The following is a 14,880-nucleotide window of genomic DNA, read 5'->3' as shown; positions in this document are numbered from 1 at the left end:
AGAAAGAAAGAAAGAAAGAAAGAAAGAAAGAAAGAAAGAAAGAAAGAGAGAGAGAGAGAGAGAGAGAAAGAAAGAAAGAAAGAAGGAAAGAAAGAAAGAAAGAAAGAGAGAAAGAGAGAAAGAGAGAAAGAAAGAAAGAGAGAGAGAAAGAGAGAAAGAAAGAAAGAAAGAGAAAGAAAGAAAGGAAGGAAGGAAGGAAGGAGGGAGGGAGGGAGGGAGAAAGAGAGAGAAAGAAAAGAGAAAAGAAAAGAAAAAAGAAAAGGGAGGGGGATGCAGGGAGGGAGGGAAGGAAGGGAGAAAGGAAGAAAGACAGGAAGAAAGGAAGGAAAATAAAGTTGTCTATTAAAACTAAGTTAAAAGTTTTTTCCCAATCATTAAAAAGAAAAAAAAAAAAAAAAAAAACTAAGTTAAAGGAAAAGGAGTCAATGTAAAGGGAAATCACTGAAAAAAAAAAAAACTGTCAAATTCAATGTAGGTGAGATAACTATCAGCTCAACAGAGCAAAAATGTGAAACTCTAGGAGGATTCTGCCCTCAAATATCTTCCCAAATGTCTATTTGTTTTTCTTTTGAGACAGAGTCTCACTCTGTCGCCCAGGGTGGAGTAAGTGGCACCATCTCAGCTCACTGCAAGCTCCGCCTCCCGGGTTCACGCCACTCTCCTGCCTCAGCCTCCCGAGTAGCTGGGACTACAGGGGCCCGCCACCTCGCCCGGCTAGTTTTTTGTATTTTTGCAGAGACAGGGTTTCACAGTGTTAGCCAGGATGGTCTCAATCTCCTGACCTCGTGATCCGCCCGCCTTGGGCTCCCAAAGTGCTGGGATTACAGGCATGAACCACTGCACCCAGCCCCAAATGTCTTCAGGTTCCTCCTCTACTCTATAGAAACAGAACTCATCAGTGATACAATATGGGTATAGTTTAGGCAGAAAAATGAATCTCATCAGTATCCTCACTCATCAAAACATTGGCAAACAAATGTTATGTTTTTATATAAGTACGTTTTTGCATGAGTACATTTGACTGTAAGTTATAATTAATTCAAGATATGTACTATGTGTATTTTATGATTCTATGATTTTCGCCTTTAACTGATATTGTTGGTGAATGAAACTTAATCACACCAAATGAAAGGATCCTACAGTTTTATAATCACTGTCATCATCACTATTATCAACATTATTATAATCAAATTGATGAGATGGAAATTACCGGGACGTCTGTTTCACAGCAGAGAAAACAGGCTCAAGAAACTTGCCCAAGATCGCGTAGCAGGTAAGAGGGTATTTGAGCCCAAGTCTGTCTGATGCCAAAGCTCACTTTTAAAAAAATTTTGAGACGGAGTACTCCTCTGTCACCCAGGCTGGGGTGCAGTGGCAAACAATTCTCCTGTCTCAGCCTCTTGGGTAGCTGGGATTACAGGTGCATGCTACTATGCCCAGCTAATTTTTTTGTATTTTTAGTAGTGACAGGGTTTCATCACATTGGCCAGGCTGGTCTCAAACTCCTGACCTCAAGTGATTCACCTGCCTCTGCCTCCCAAATTGTGGGGATTACAGCTGTGAGCCACTGCGCCCGGCCACATCTGGCTTTTTTTTTTTTTTCTTCAGATGGAGTTTCATTCTTGTTGCCCAGGCTGTAGTGCAATGGCATGATCTTGGCTCACTGCAACCTCTGCCTCCTGGGTTCAAGCGATTCTCCTGCTTCAGCCTCCTGAGTGGCTGGGATTACAGGTATGCACCACCATGCCTGGCTAATTTTGAATTTTTAGTAGGGATGGGGTTTCTCCATGTTGGTCAGGCTGGTCTCGAACTCCTGGCCTCGAGTGATCCGCCTGCCTCTGCCTCCCAAAGTGTTGGGATTACAGCCACGAACCACCGTGCCTGGCCACATCTGGCTAATTTTTGTATGTTTTTGTAGAGACAATGTTTTGCCATGTTGCCCAGTCTAGTCTTGAACTCCTGGGCTCAAGCAGTCCTCTCACTTCAGCCTCTCAGGGTGCTGGGATTATAGGCGTGAGCCACTATGCCTGGCCAAAGCCCACATTTTACATTCTCTCAATGGCCCTTGGGGTGGGCAGCTCATCCCCCAAGACCATAGCCTGGACCCCTGGATGTTAGTCTCTGAATCCTGCCCATCTCCATCTCCACCTCCACCCCCAGTTTCCTACCTTAGGTCCAGGGCGTCCTGGATAACCTGGGAGGCCTGGTACCCCAAGCTTGCCCTGCAGAGAGGTTATGGGACAAAGGTCAGAAATTGCAACCTGGAGGTCAGAGGAGGAAAGGTCGGGCTGGCTGGGGCATGGTGGATGGGCTAATGGGATGGGAGTCAGGGAAACAAAGTTCAAGTCCTCGCTCCTGCCTGCTAGGGGCATATCCTTGGGCAGGTCAGTCAGCCATTCCAAGTCTCAGTTTTCCTTGTCTGTAAAATGGGATGAAAATGCCTATTGCATGTGTTGGTTATGGAGATAAACACATAAGTTGGGTGCATTAAATTGCTCTATGATGCTGAGCTGAGGAATTAAAGATGACAAGGATGGTAGCAACCTCCTGAGGTCAAAGGTTTAATAAAAGGGCAAAGGGCAAAGGGCAGAGGGAAAAGGTTGGAGACCTCTTGACTGTGGGAGGCTGGAGGGTGGAGTCATTTACCTTCTCCCCAGCTGAGCCTGGGGGCCCCTCCTCGCCAGCCTTCCCCGCCTGCCCCTTCAGCCCCTCAGGACCATCCTCTCCCCGGGGACCTGGAGCTCCGGGTTTCCCCTGGAAGAAAAAGGAGAGTCTTTAATATCCATCTTTTGTCCTTCCTGCTCTGTCTAGCCCCAGCTCATCCCCTTCCCGTCTTCCCCGAGCCCCCCAGACCCACACCACCCCTCATCTGGAGCTGGTCTTACCCGATCACCTTTGAGCCCCACATCGCCCTTGAAGCCCGGGAAGCCGTCCTCTCCCTGGGTGAGAGAGACAGAGGCCAGAAGTGAGGGCCTCGGGAAAGGGACACAACCAGGACCCCATGATTGGGGCTCCCTCTCCTCTGATGAATTCCTTCTCTCCTCACCTTCTCGCCTTTCTCCCCCTGGAGGCCCCGGTTGCCTGAAGTGCCCTGAAAAATAAAAAAGCTCTCAAGCTTCTTCCCTGCTTAAGAAGGAACCCAAACTCAGTCCCCTGCTCTAAAGCAGCCAGGAAAGTCCCAAGAGTTTGCTAGGCAGAAGCTGGGAGGGGCAGCTTCAGAAGAAACGATCTTTCCCCAGAGACCCTCCCTCCCCACTGGAGGCCTCCCAAGGTCATCTGTGCGGGGGTGTGCGGGGAAGGCCAAATTTCCAAGTAAGTGATTCCCATCTCCTGGAGACGCTTTGTCCACAGTTCCTTCTGGCAGAAGAAAGAGGATGAACATTCCAGGCCCGGACCTCATTATAAAGGCAAAGGAATGTTCCCCATTGTGCCAGCTACAAGGCGACTCTGTGCTTGGCTATGGAGACAGCGCTTAGTACAAGTCTGGATGCTGCTCATACCAAACTCTGAAAACTGCGCTTGGCTGCAACATCTCTGAGCTCAGTGGCTACAATGATAATGCACTTGGATCCAATACAATCCATGTGGTTAGTCTCCAGCCACAGAGAAACAATGTAACTGAGCTTGGCTGCAAGTTGTTCTCTAGCTTTAGCTACAATGTAACTAGACTCAACTACTACAGTGTAGGGACTGGTTACAATGTAACTAGACTCAACTAGGGGTCAATTAATGTAACTAGAAGCTGGGCATGGTGGCTCACACCTGTAATCCCAACATTTTGGGAGGCAGAGGCTGGAGGATTGCTTGAGCCCGGGAGTTCCAGACCAGCCTGGGCAACATAGGAAAACCTCATCTATACAAAAAGTACAAAAAAGAAAAAAAAGTAGCCAGATGTGGTGACGTGCACCTGTAGTTCCAGCTACCTGGGAGGGTGAGGTGGGAGGATTGATTGAGCTTGGGAGCTCCAGGCTGCAGTGAGTGATCAAACGAAAAAAACTGCCAAGCCTGGTGGCATACGCCCATAGTCCTAGCGATTCAGGAAGCTAAAATGAAGGGATTACTTGAGCACAGGAGTTGAAGGCTGCAGTGAGCCATGATTATGCTATATATTCCAGCCTGGACAACACAGAAGACCCTGTCTCTAAAAAAATAAAACGTTTAGGGCTGGGTGTGGTGGCTCACGCCTGTAATCTCAGCACTTTGAGAGGCCAAGGCGGGCGGATCACCTGAGGTCAGGAGTTCAAGACCAGACTGACCAACGGAGAAACCCTTTCTCTATTAAAAATACAAAAATTAGCCAGGCATGGCGGCACATGCCTGTAATACTGCTACTCGAGAGGCTGAGACAGGAGAATCATTTGAACCCGGGAGGCAGAGGTTGCGATGAGCCCAGATGGTGTCCCTGCACTCCAGCCTGGGCAACAAGAGCAGAACCAGGTCTCAAAAACAAAACCAAAAACAAAAAAAGATAAAAAATGTAACTATGCTTGGCTACAATGTAACTCTGAGGGTGATCCTTGCCAGACTCTGTGCCTGCTACAGTATAGCCAATTCCTTGATTATAGTGTGTCTAAGCTTGTCTAATGCCCCTGCACCTCTATTTAGCCAAGGTGCAGCTCTTGGCTTAACCCAGAATTACTGTGCATATAGATTATGTGATTCTGAGTTTGGGTTAACACAACCCTTGGGCCAGGCGCAGTGGCTCACGCCTGTAAACCCAGCCACTTTGAGAAGCCAAGGAGGGTGGATCACCTGAGGTCAGGAGTTTGAGACCAACCTGGCCAACATGGTGAAACCCTGTCTCTACTAAAAATACAAAAATTACCCGGGCCTGGTGGTGCATGCCTGTAGTCCCAGCTACTCGGGAAGCTGACGCAGGAGAATCGCTTGAATCAGGGAGGAGGCAGAGGTTGCAGGGAACCGAGATCACTCCACTGCACTCCAGCCTGGGTGACAAAGCGAGACTCTGTCTCGAAAAAAAGAAAAAAGAAAAAGAAAAAAAGAAAAAAGAAATAAATGTGTTCGGCCTCTAATGGGTTTAGCTGTTTTCAACAACAAGGTGACAAGGTGACAACCACACTGTAAGGCTGTCCTTGGCTGTGCAGCTCCAAACCACAGTCCCACGACATCTGGCCTGACCAACTGATTCCCCTCTCCACACATTCAGAAGTTTCCGATGGAGCTGCGTCGCATCCCTGAACCCAAAGCTGGTAAATCACTCCTACCTGCAAGCCACCGGTATCACCTACCTTCACTCCCCGAGGTCCAGGATAGCCCGCAGGGCCTGCCGACCCTGGTGGACCCTGGGAGGAAGATAAGGTCAGTGCCATTCCAGACAGTCCTTCCACATTCTAAGAGTCCTCATCTCTCTCCTCTGTGGCCCCTGACTCCACGCCCTGCCTCCCGACCCTCATCCCCAACCCAGCCTAACCTCTTGGTCACTCACCTGGGCCCCTTTCTCTCCCGTGGGGCCCTCATGTCCTGGGTGACCCTGGGGAAGAAACATTCTAAGTTGTCAGAGACCAAAACTTGCCATTCCAATTCCCAAGCTTCCCCCTTCTCCTTCCTACTTTTTCCAGCTCGTGGTTCTTACCGGAGGGCCATCCGCTCCTGGGAGGCCTGGAATTCCTGGGTTTCCAGGAGGACCCTGAAAGAAGATGAACAGCAGGGGAGAGACAGAGGTGCTCAGAGCCCTGGAGCACCACTAGGATCAGATCTACGCAGACATGCAGCCGCCTCAATGTTAAGAAATAAGCAGACCTCACTGGCCAGGAAATCTATCCCAGCTCTGCCCAAACTTGCTGTGTGACCCCAGGCAAGCCTATTTCCCTCTCTGATCCTCAGAAATCCACTGCTTCTGGGAAGGTTGCAAGGAAGAATATAAAAACAGTACAAGATTGATAGCCCAAGAGGGTGACTGTAGTCAATTACATGTCACCCAGGTTGGAGTGCAGTAGCACGATCTCGGCTCACTGCAACCTCTTCCCAGGCTCAAGTGATTCTTCTGCCTCAGCTTCTGGAGTAACTGGGACTTCAGCACCTGGCTAATTTTTGTAATTTTATTAGAGACGGGGTTTCACTGTGCTGGCCAGGCCACCTTGGTGATCCGCCTGCCTCGGCCTCCCAAAGTGTTGAGATTACAGGCGTGAGCCACTGTCCCTGGCTTCGGGTAATAATTTAATTGTACATTTAAAAATAACTAAAAGAGGCCAGGTGCAGTGGCTCACGTCTATAATTCCAGCACTTTAGGAGGCCAAGGAGGGTGGATCACCTGAGGTCAGGAGTTCGAGACCAGCCTGACCAATATGGTGAATACAAAAAATACAAAATTACAAAAATTAGCTGGGCGTAGTGGTGGGCACCTGTAATCCCAGCTACTTGGGAGGTTAAGGTAGGTGAATCACTTGAACATGGGAGGCGGAGGTTGCAGTGAGCTGAGATCATGCCATTGCACTCCAGCCTGGACAACAAGAGTGAAATTCCATCAAAAAAAAAAAAATACTGCCAGGCATGGTGGCTCACGTCTGTAATCCCAGCACTTTGGGAGGCTGAGGCAGGTGGATCACGAGGTCAGGAGATCGAGACCATCCTGGCTAACACAGTGAAACCCCGTCTCTACTAAATACGCAAAAAATTAGCCGGGTGTAGTGGCGGGCGCCTGTAGTGCCAGCTACTCGGGAGTCTGAGGCAGGAGAATGGCATGAAACCCAGGGGGCGGAGCTTACAGTGAACCGAGATTGCGCCACTGCATTCCGTCTCAAAAAAAAAAGAAAGAAAAGAAAGAAAAAGAAAAAAAACGAAAGTAGTATAACTATTGTTTGTAACACAAAGAATAAACACTTGAGGGGACAGATACCCCATTCTCCATGACATGATTCTTTATGCGCATCCCTGTATCAAAACATCTCATGTACTCCATACGTTTATACCTACTCTGTACCCACAAAGATAATAAATAAAATTGAATTAAAACAGTGCAAAAGACATGTTGAAATAGAGGATTCATAGGCACACCACTCTCTTTAAAAACGCCCAGTTGGGCATCATGGCTTTCGCCCTGTAATCCCAGCATTTTGGGGGGCCAAGGCAGATGAACTGCTTGAGCCCAAGAGTTCAAGACCAGCCTGGACAACACCGGGAGACCCCATCTCTACAAAAAAGAAGAAAAAGAGAGAGAAGAAAAATTAGCCAGGCATGGTGGCATGCGCCGATAGTCCCAGCTACTCGGGTGACTGAGGTGGGAGAATCACCTGCGCCCAGGGAAGTCAAGGCTGAAGTGAGGTGTTATTGAACCACTGCACTCCAGCCTGGGTGACAGAGTGAGACCCTGTCCCCGCCCCCCAAAAAAAGATATGTGCAGAAAGAAATGTGTCTGCCAGGGAAGGCGGAAGCAGATGTGCCAGGGAACAAAGATGAGCCCACAGGGCCTGTACATCTTGGTAATATCTTCTGTGACAGGCTTCTGTGGGCTCTCTGTATCCTGACAATATCCCTTATGTGCACTAGCCTTGGTGGGTTTCTGTTTCTTGCAACCAATCCTTCCCCAACAAGGACACTTTGTAACTCTGCGCTGGCTTAGGGAATGCTGCAGTTTATCACTATCCAGAGCTAACAGAGGGGTCCTGGTGGGAAGATTTTCCTGGCAACAGAGTTGAAGGAAGGAGACTTGAGGAGGTTACGGTAGGTGGAGCTGTCACTCACCTTCTCCCCAGGAGTGCCGATGAGTCCCTGGGGACCGGGGAGTCCCTGGGGACAGAAAAAGAAGATGAGGGAAGGCATAAGAAAGAAGCGGTGAGTGTGGGGGTTGGGAAGCCTGGGCGTGGTCTAAGGTCTCAACTGACCACTCCCATGCCCCATTATTGGGAAAGATAGTCCAAACCTGGGACCCATGGTTTCCCTGCTGTCCTGGAGGGCCCGGTTCTCCTGGAGGACCCTGAGGAGAAAGTGGGGTTTCAGTGAAGCTGAGAGGGGTCATGGTGCTGAGGTGTTAGTGAAATTGACTTGGGGGGGTCAGTCATGGAAGGGAATAGGGATGTGGACAATCGGGGTCAGAGGGCACAGGGCACATACCACATTGCCTTTGGCACCAGGAGCACCGTCAATTCCAGTCACACCCTAGGGGGAAAGAGGATGTGAGCCCAAGACAGAGCAACAAGCGGGGAGCCTGAGTCTGAGACACCGAGAGATGCAGGTGGAAAGGTGGGCGGGGCCCGGCACTGCGGCTCATGTTTGTAATCCCAGCACTTTGGGAGGCTGAGGCGGGCGGATCACCTGAGGTTGGGAGTTTAAGACCAGCCTGGCCAACATGGTGAAACCCCGTCTCTACTAAAAACACAAAAATTAGCCAGGCATGTGATCCCAGCTACTCAGGAGGCTGAGGCAGAAGAATAGCTTGAATTTGTGAGGCGGAGGTTGCAGTGAGCAGAGATCACGTCATTACACTCCAGCCTGGGCAACAAGAACAAAACTCTGTCAAAAAAAAAAAAAAAGAAAGAAAGAAAAAGAAAGTTGAGCGGGCATAGAAGCCACAACAGATATGGACATGCAAAGGGCAGAAAAGTGAGAAAAAAAAGACATATAGGGGCTGGGAACAGTGGCTCAGACCTGTAATCCCAGCACTTTGGGAGGATCACTTGAGGCCAGGAGTTCGAGACCAGCCTGACCAACATGGTGAAACCCCGTCTCTACTAAAAATACAAAAATTAGCCAGGTGTGATTTTGGGTGCCTGTAGTCCCAGCTACTCAGGAGGCTGAAGCATGAGAATCGCTTGAACCCAGGAGGCGGAGGTTGCAGTGAGCTGAGATCTCACCACTGCTCTCCAGGCTGGGCAACAGAGTGAGACCCTAATCTCAAAACAAACAAACAAACAAAAAGACAGACAGGGATGCAGAGAGCCAGTGACACTCACCGGGCGACCCGTGGGGCCAGGGGAGCCTCTGGGGCCAATCAGTCCTCGTGGACCCTGCAAGGGAGCAGGTGAATTATCTCCACATTACCTCTGTCTGGCCTTGTGAGTTCCCGGGAGCCTGTAAGTCCTGGGGCCCTGGGAGTCCTGACTCCCTCCCCTGCACCAAGCAAGGGGCCCAGGGATCCCTGATACTCACCGGCTCCCCAGCCTGGCCAGTGGGCCCTGAAGGTCCCTCTGATCCCTGTGGGAAAGTATCATTACTTGGGAACAGGAAGATACAACCCTGGGAGAGCCACCTCCTCTCATCTGGGCAGCCCCTTCCAGGGGGTCTTGGAATTAAACCAAGATCCCTGGAAATCTGCAGACTAAGTCCATGGGATTCCATTCAAGCACCTGACTCCAATCCTAGACCTGCAAGTCTCACCTCCTCACCCCACAATGTATCCCCAGCTCTCAGGCTGGCCACTGAGACCTCCAGATCTTCCTCTCTCATTCTCATTCAGGCTTCCAAACTTACTCTCCAAACCAGGCCCTAACTCTCTTCCAAACTTACCCTCTCACCGTCCTCTCCTGGGGGACCGGGTTGCCCCACATGGCCAAAATCACCCTGGAGAGGGAACAGAGGGGAGTTCAGAGTGGAAGGGTGTGGGTGGAGAGACCAGCCCCCTGGGAAGGCAGATGGGGTGTGAGGAGTGACACGGGGATCATGACTCTGATACTGAGGGAGGAGAATGGGGAGTTGAATACTGGGAGGAGGGCTTAGATCTGGGGGAGAGACCTCACACACTCACCCTTTGGCCCTTCTCACCAGGCAGCCCTGGGAGGCCATCGAAGCCACGATCACCCTGTCCAGAGACACCAGTGAGCCTTGACCCCATAAGCCTGACAGCCCCCACCAAGTCTTACCTCAGCCCCATCACCTACCTTAGGTCCGGTGTCCCCTGGGAGGCCCCGAGCCCCATCTGCTCCAGGGCGGCCCTATGGAGAAAGTGAGCCCAAGAGTCAATGATGAACCCTCCCCCAAATTAGGAACCCAACTTTATCATCATCATCAACATCATCAAGATTTTTTTTTTAGACGGGGTCTCACTCTGTCACTCAGGTTGGAGTACAGTGGCACGTTCTCAGCTCACTGCAACCTCAGCCTCATGAGTAGCTGGGACCACAGGTGCATGCCACCATGTCTGGCTAATTTTTTGTATTTTTGGTAGAGATGATGGGGGTTTCATCCTGTTGCTCAGGCTGGTCTCGAACTCCTGAACTCAAGCAATCCACACGCCTCAGCCTCCTAAACTGCTGGAATTATAGGCATGAGCCACCACACCCAGGCCAAGATATTATTTTTTAAAATGTATTTATATATTCTAGAGCTGAGGTCTTGCTCTCTTGCCCAGGCTGAAGTGCAGTGGCATGATAATGACTCAACACAGCTTTGAACTCCTGGCTCAAGCAATCCTCCCACCTCAGCCTCTCAAATAGCTGGGACTACAGGTGCACACCACCACGCCTGGCTAATTTTTTATTTGTATTTTGTGTAGACACCGGGTTTCGCCGTGTTGCCCAGGCTGGTCTCAAACTCCTGGGCTCATGCCGTCCTTTCACCTCAGCTTCCTAAAGTGCTGGGATTACAGATATGAGCCACTATGCCATGGTTGATTTTTTTTTTTTTTTTGAGACAGTCATTCTCTGTTGCCCAGGCTGGAGTTATATATGTTTTATATATTTAAATATATATATAACACATATATAACTTATTTTATATATATGTTTTATATATTTATATTATATATAATATATTTATATTATATATATAAAACATATGTATAACTTATTATTATTATTATTTGAGACACAGTCTCATTCTGTTACCCAAGCTAGAGTGCAGTGGCTCACTACAACCTCTGCTTCCCAGATTCAAGCCATTCTCATGCCTCAGCCTTCCAAGTAGCTGGGATTGCAGGCGCACGCTGCCATGCCCAGCTAATTTTTGTATTTTTAGTAGGGACAGGGTTTCCCCATGTTGACCAGGCTGATCTCAAACTCCTAACCTCAAATGATCCACCTGCCTCGGCCTCTCAAAGTGCTGGTATTACAGGCATGAGCCACTGCGCGCAGCCAATCATCTTATAAGCACCATTATATGGTGCATGACTCTATCTGAAATTGACTTATTTGTCATTTCCTTCCATGTGACAGGCCTCTTTTTTGCCATGCTGTTTCTTCCACTTCCCCATCCGTTCATCCAGTTCTATTTCAGACCTCAGGGCAAGCGTCACTCCTGCAGGCAAGTCCTTCCTGACTCTATAGCCTGGCCAGATTCCTTTACCACACGCTCAGCGGAGCTGCCATTCTCCGCCTTCAGCACTCTTGTCCCACTAAGGACACCAGCAGACTCCAAGGTCACAAAGCCAAGTCTCATGTTGGGTGTCGAGGGATGGATAAGGGGTGGTCTGGGGACCTCGCTGTCACTCACCATCTTGCCCACTCGGCCAGGGGGTCCATGAGGTCCCTGCAGGCCTCTGGGACCCTAGAAGAAAGAGGAAAGGAGGAAGGAAAGGAAAAGAAGAAGAAAGAGGGACTTATTTTATTGTACTAAAAAAAATTAGAGATGGGGTCTTGCTATATTGCCCAGGCTGGACACCTGGGCTCAAGCAATACTCCCTCCTCAGTCTCCCAAGCAGCTGAGGCTACAAGGGTGTGACACTGTACCCAGCTTGGAAGGACATGTTTATTTATTGTACAGACGGGGTCTCCCTATGTTGCCCAGACTGGTCTTGAACTCCTGGCCTCAAGCAATCCTCCCACCTCGGCCTCCCAAAGTGCTGGGATTCCAGATGTGAGCCGCCATTCTCTAGGAAAGTCATGAATTGCAAGGGTATCCCCAGCCCCTTTGGCATTTTCCCCATCCAGCACTGTGTGTCCTGTGGTCCTGGGGGAAGGCTCATCCCATCCAATCCTGCCCTATCTCCACCAGTCTCACCTGTGGCCCTTCTGCTCCCGCCTCTCCTTTCAGACCTGGATACCCGGGGAGACCCTTGGGGGAGGAGAGATGGAGAAGTGTGGTTAGAAGATGATTCTTCTCCACTAACGGCATGCACCGCCCCCTCCATGCAGTAGTCCCCTTACTCACCACAGGGCCTGGGCGCCCAGTGAGCCCCACTGGACCAGGGGGGCCTTTCATAGAGAGCTGGAAAGACAGAGGAATCAGAGCCTGGGGCCTCCCACAAGACCCCCAACATTCCCCACAGAGGCATCTACAGGAGAAAAATATCCCCCCTCTCCTGCCCAGCCCCTCCTTACGCCCAGGCTGTATCACTCTCTGGGGTTCCTCCCACTATGTCCACACCTCCCACTCACCTGAGTCTGCTGCAGAACTGCCTGAGCCTGGGCCTGCTGGAATGAGACTGGGGGTCCTTTAAAGGAGCCGCCTGCAAACTGGAACTGGGAGGAATTTAGCGGTGAGGGAAGCCCCCAGGAGAGCCCCCTCCTAGACCAGGACTCCACTCCCCAAGCCTGGGCCACTCCATCTCCTTACCGGCATCATGATCACAGTGCCCGGTGGGCCTCGGATCCCATCAACGCCGGGGATTCCTGGGAGGCCAGCAGGGCCCTGAGAGAGGGATGGGGGAAGAAAGGTGGAGACAGGTAGAGAGAGACAGAGAGGGAGGACAGGGGAGGCACAGAAGGATGAGTCAGAAAGACAGAGAGAGGCAGAGATAGAGAGACACAGAGACAGAATCAAAGAGGGATCATGGCAAGGAAAGAGAGAGAGAGAAATAGAGAGACGGGGAAAGGAAAAGACAGATGGAGACAGAGACAAAGAGAAGGGGAGAGAGAGACGGAGAAGGATGGAGGCAGATGGAGCGACATACAGAGACAGAAACAAAGAGAGACAGACAGACAGAAAAGCCAGGTAAAGAGACAGAGATGGAGAAATAGAGAGAGAGGCAAAGATAGACAGACGGGGGGAGGGAGAGAGACAGAGACCAACAGAGAGAGACAGAAGAGAGACAGTCACAACAGGAGAAAGAGAGAGATGAAAGACACGCAGAAACAGAGACAGGCAAAAGAAGAAAAGCCAAGAGTAGGCCCCAGAAACACAAGGGGAACCAGAGAAATAGTTCACAGATGGGAGACAGAGAACAGAAGAGGTCAGCGCCAGCCCTGAGATGGTGTTCCCGAGTGCCACGCCCTCGATTCTGTGTTCAGACCATCATGCTCCCAGCCCCAAACCTCACTCCTCTGGGAAGTATACACCCCAGTGGGAGTCCCTTACCTGTGGACCAGGGTCGCCAGGGAATCCTGGGGGGCCAGGAGGGCCTGAGGGGCCAACCACCCCCTGTTGGGGACAGAGAAAGAGGAGGCACAGGAAGTGCAAAGTTTGAGCTAGGCTGACTTTCAACCTACCACTCACTGACTCTAACCTCAGGCTGACCTCCCTACCCCACTACAGAGTCACTCCAACTCCCCCAATGCAGTGCTGACCCACACTCACCCCCAGTGCTACTCTCTGACCCATATTCTTTTTTTGAGATGGTCTCACTCTGTCACCCATGCATGATCATAGCTCACTGCAGCCTCCAACTCCTGGGCTCAAGCAATCCTCCTACCTCGGCCTCTCAAGTAGTTGGGACTACAAGTGGGTACCACATGTGTTTTTAAATATGAGGTTATTATTATTATTATTTTTTTTTTGAGACAGAGTCTCGCTCTGTCACCCAGGCTGGAGTGCAGTGGCGTGATCTCGGCTCACTGCAAGCTCCGCCTCCCGGGTTCACACCATTCTCCTGCCTCAGCCTCCCAAATAGCTGGGACTACAGGCACCCGCCACCTCGCCCAGCTATTTTTTTGTATTTTTAGTGAAGACAGGGTTTCACTGTGTTAACCAGGATGGTCTCGATCTCCTGACCTCATGGTCTGCCCACCTCAGCCTCCCAAAGTGCTAGGATTACAGGCATGAGGCACTGCGCCCGGCCAATATGTGGCTATTTTTAAAGAGATGGGGTCTTGCTATGTTGCCCAGTCTCTATGTTGCTCATCCTGCCTATTTTGACTCATCCTTTAAGCCTCGAATGTCCACTACCCTCCACTTGGCCAGGCATCATTACACCCCAACTCCTCACTCCAGGGGCTTAAACACTCCTCAGCTGGAAGGGAAAGACTGGAAGAAGGAAACACAGCCATGACTTACTCGGGGTCCTGGGGCTCCTGGAGGTCCCTCAAACTGCTGCCCCTGAAGGGAGAAATGAGTGTCGATGACCCCTGTCATCATGAAGCCCCTCAACCCCCTCGCAATCCAGACCCCTCACCTTTTCAATCACTGCGGGCTCTCCTTTTGCTCCTTTCTCTCCTGCACCCTGGGGTGGGGTCAGGGGAGATGGAGAGAAAAGAGATGTGAACTTGGACATAAACCCCTCGGCTATCTGATCACCCACGCGTGCACGCACACACACACAGGGTCTACCCTCAGAGCCCCTTCTCCTCTACTGTAACCAACATGCACTGAGAAGCTCAGGCCCCCGCATCCACTGGGCAGTGCCATGTCAAGGTGAAGAGTGTGAACTCCAGAGCCTGCTGCCCGATACTGATCCTGCATCTGCCTCTTACTAACTGAGTGATGTTGGGAAATTTAGTCAACCCCTATGGTCACTTACAGGTAATTGGTCCACCTGTAAAGTCAGTGGATGAATGATGACTGTGTATGTATCTCATGCAAAGATGAATGAATTAAAACAATGCTTGGCACACAACAAGCACTCCAGGTAACAAGGTAACAAGGGCAAGTTAGTTACAACTATGTGCCTATGTGCCTCCACTGTGGAACACCTAGGCTTTTCCTTTCTCCCTTTCTCTCTTTCCTTCTTTCCCTCTTTCCTCCCTTCTCCTTCTCCTTCTTCTTCTTCCTTTTCTTCTTCTTCTTCCTTTTCTTCTTCTTCTTCTTCTTCTTCTTCTTCTTCTTCTTCTTCTTCTT

At 50.3% G+C, this 14,880-nt stretch overlaps 1 protein-coding gene across 1 annotated transcript in view; it reads right to left on the bottom strand.

Moving 5' to 3' along the window:
• Window positions 1-14,527, bottom strand: part of LOC113224070 (collagen alpha-3(V) chain-like) — a gene marked incomplete at its 3' end in the record, with an annotated part of 30,610 nt that extends 16,083 nt beyond the window's left edge. Inside the window, exons 1-23 of the mRNA XM_026453361.1 lie at window positions 14,219-14,527; window positions 14,101-14,142; window positions 13,186-13,248; window positions 12,445-12,519; window positions 12,267-12,350; window positions 12,040-12,096; window positions 11,890-11,943; window positions 11,383-11,436; window positions 9,834-9,887; window positions 9,701-9,754; window positions 9,463-9,516; window positions 9,106-9,150; window positions 8,910-8,963; window positions 8,071-8,115; window positions 7,880-7,933; window positions 7,702-7,746; window positions 5,594-5,647; window positions 5,447-5,491; window positions 5,250-5,303; window positions 3,047-3,091; window positions 2,886-2,939; window positions 2,647-2,754; window positions 2,169-2,222 (exon numbers count right to left, since the gene is read on the bottom strand). Of these exons, the coding sequence (XP_026309146.1) occupies window positions 2,169-2,222; window positions 2,647-2,754; window positions 2,886-2,939; window positions 3,047-3,091; window positions 5,250-5,303; window positions 5,447-5,491; window positions 5,594-5,647; window positions 7,702-7,746; window positions 7,880-7,933; window positions 8,071-8,115; window positions 8,910-8,963; window positions 9,106-9,150; window positions 9,463-9,516; window positions 9,701-9,754; window positions 9,834-9,887; window positions 11,383-11,436; window positions 11,890-11,943; window positions 12,040-12,096; window positions 12,267-12,350; window positions 12,445-12,519; window positions 13,186-13,248; window positions 14,101-14,142; window positions 14,219-14,317 (1,347 nt within the window). The remainder of the gene's footprint in view (window positions 1-2,168; window positions 2,223-2,646; window positions 2,755-2,885; window positions 2,940-3,046; window positions 3,092-5,249; window positions 5,304-5,446; window positions 5,492-5,593; window positions 5,648-7,701; window positions 7,747-7,879; window positions 7,934-8,070; window positions 8,116-8,909; window positions 8,964-9,105; window positions 9,151-9,462; window positions 9,517-9,700; window positions 9,755-9,833; window positions 9,888-11,382; window positions 11,437-11,889; window positions 11,944-12,039; window positions 12,097-12,266; window positions 12,351-12,444; window positions 12,520-13,185; window positions 13,249-14,100; window positions 14,143-14,218) is intronic.
• Window positions 14,528-14,880: the final 353 nt, after the last annotated feature.

The sequence above is a fragment of the Piliocolobus tephrosceles genome, unplaced genomic scaffold, assembly GCF_002776525.5.
Source record: "Piliocolobus tephrosceles isolate RC106 unplaced genomic scaffold, ASM277652v3 unscaffolded_43566, whole genome shotgun sequence".
Lineage (NCBI taxonomy): Eukaryota > Metazoa > Chordata > Mammalia > Primates > Cercopithecidae > Piliocolobus > Piliocolobus tephrosceles.
The sequence above is the reverse complement of the archived record's forward strand: the minus strand, read 5'-3'. Positions and strand labels throughout refer to the sequence as shown.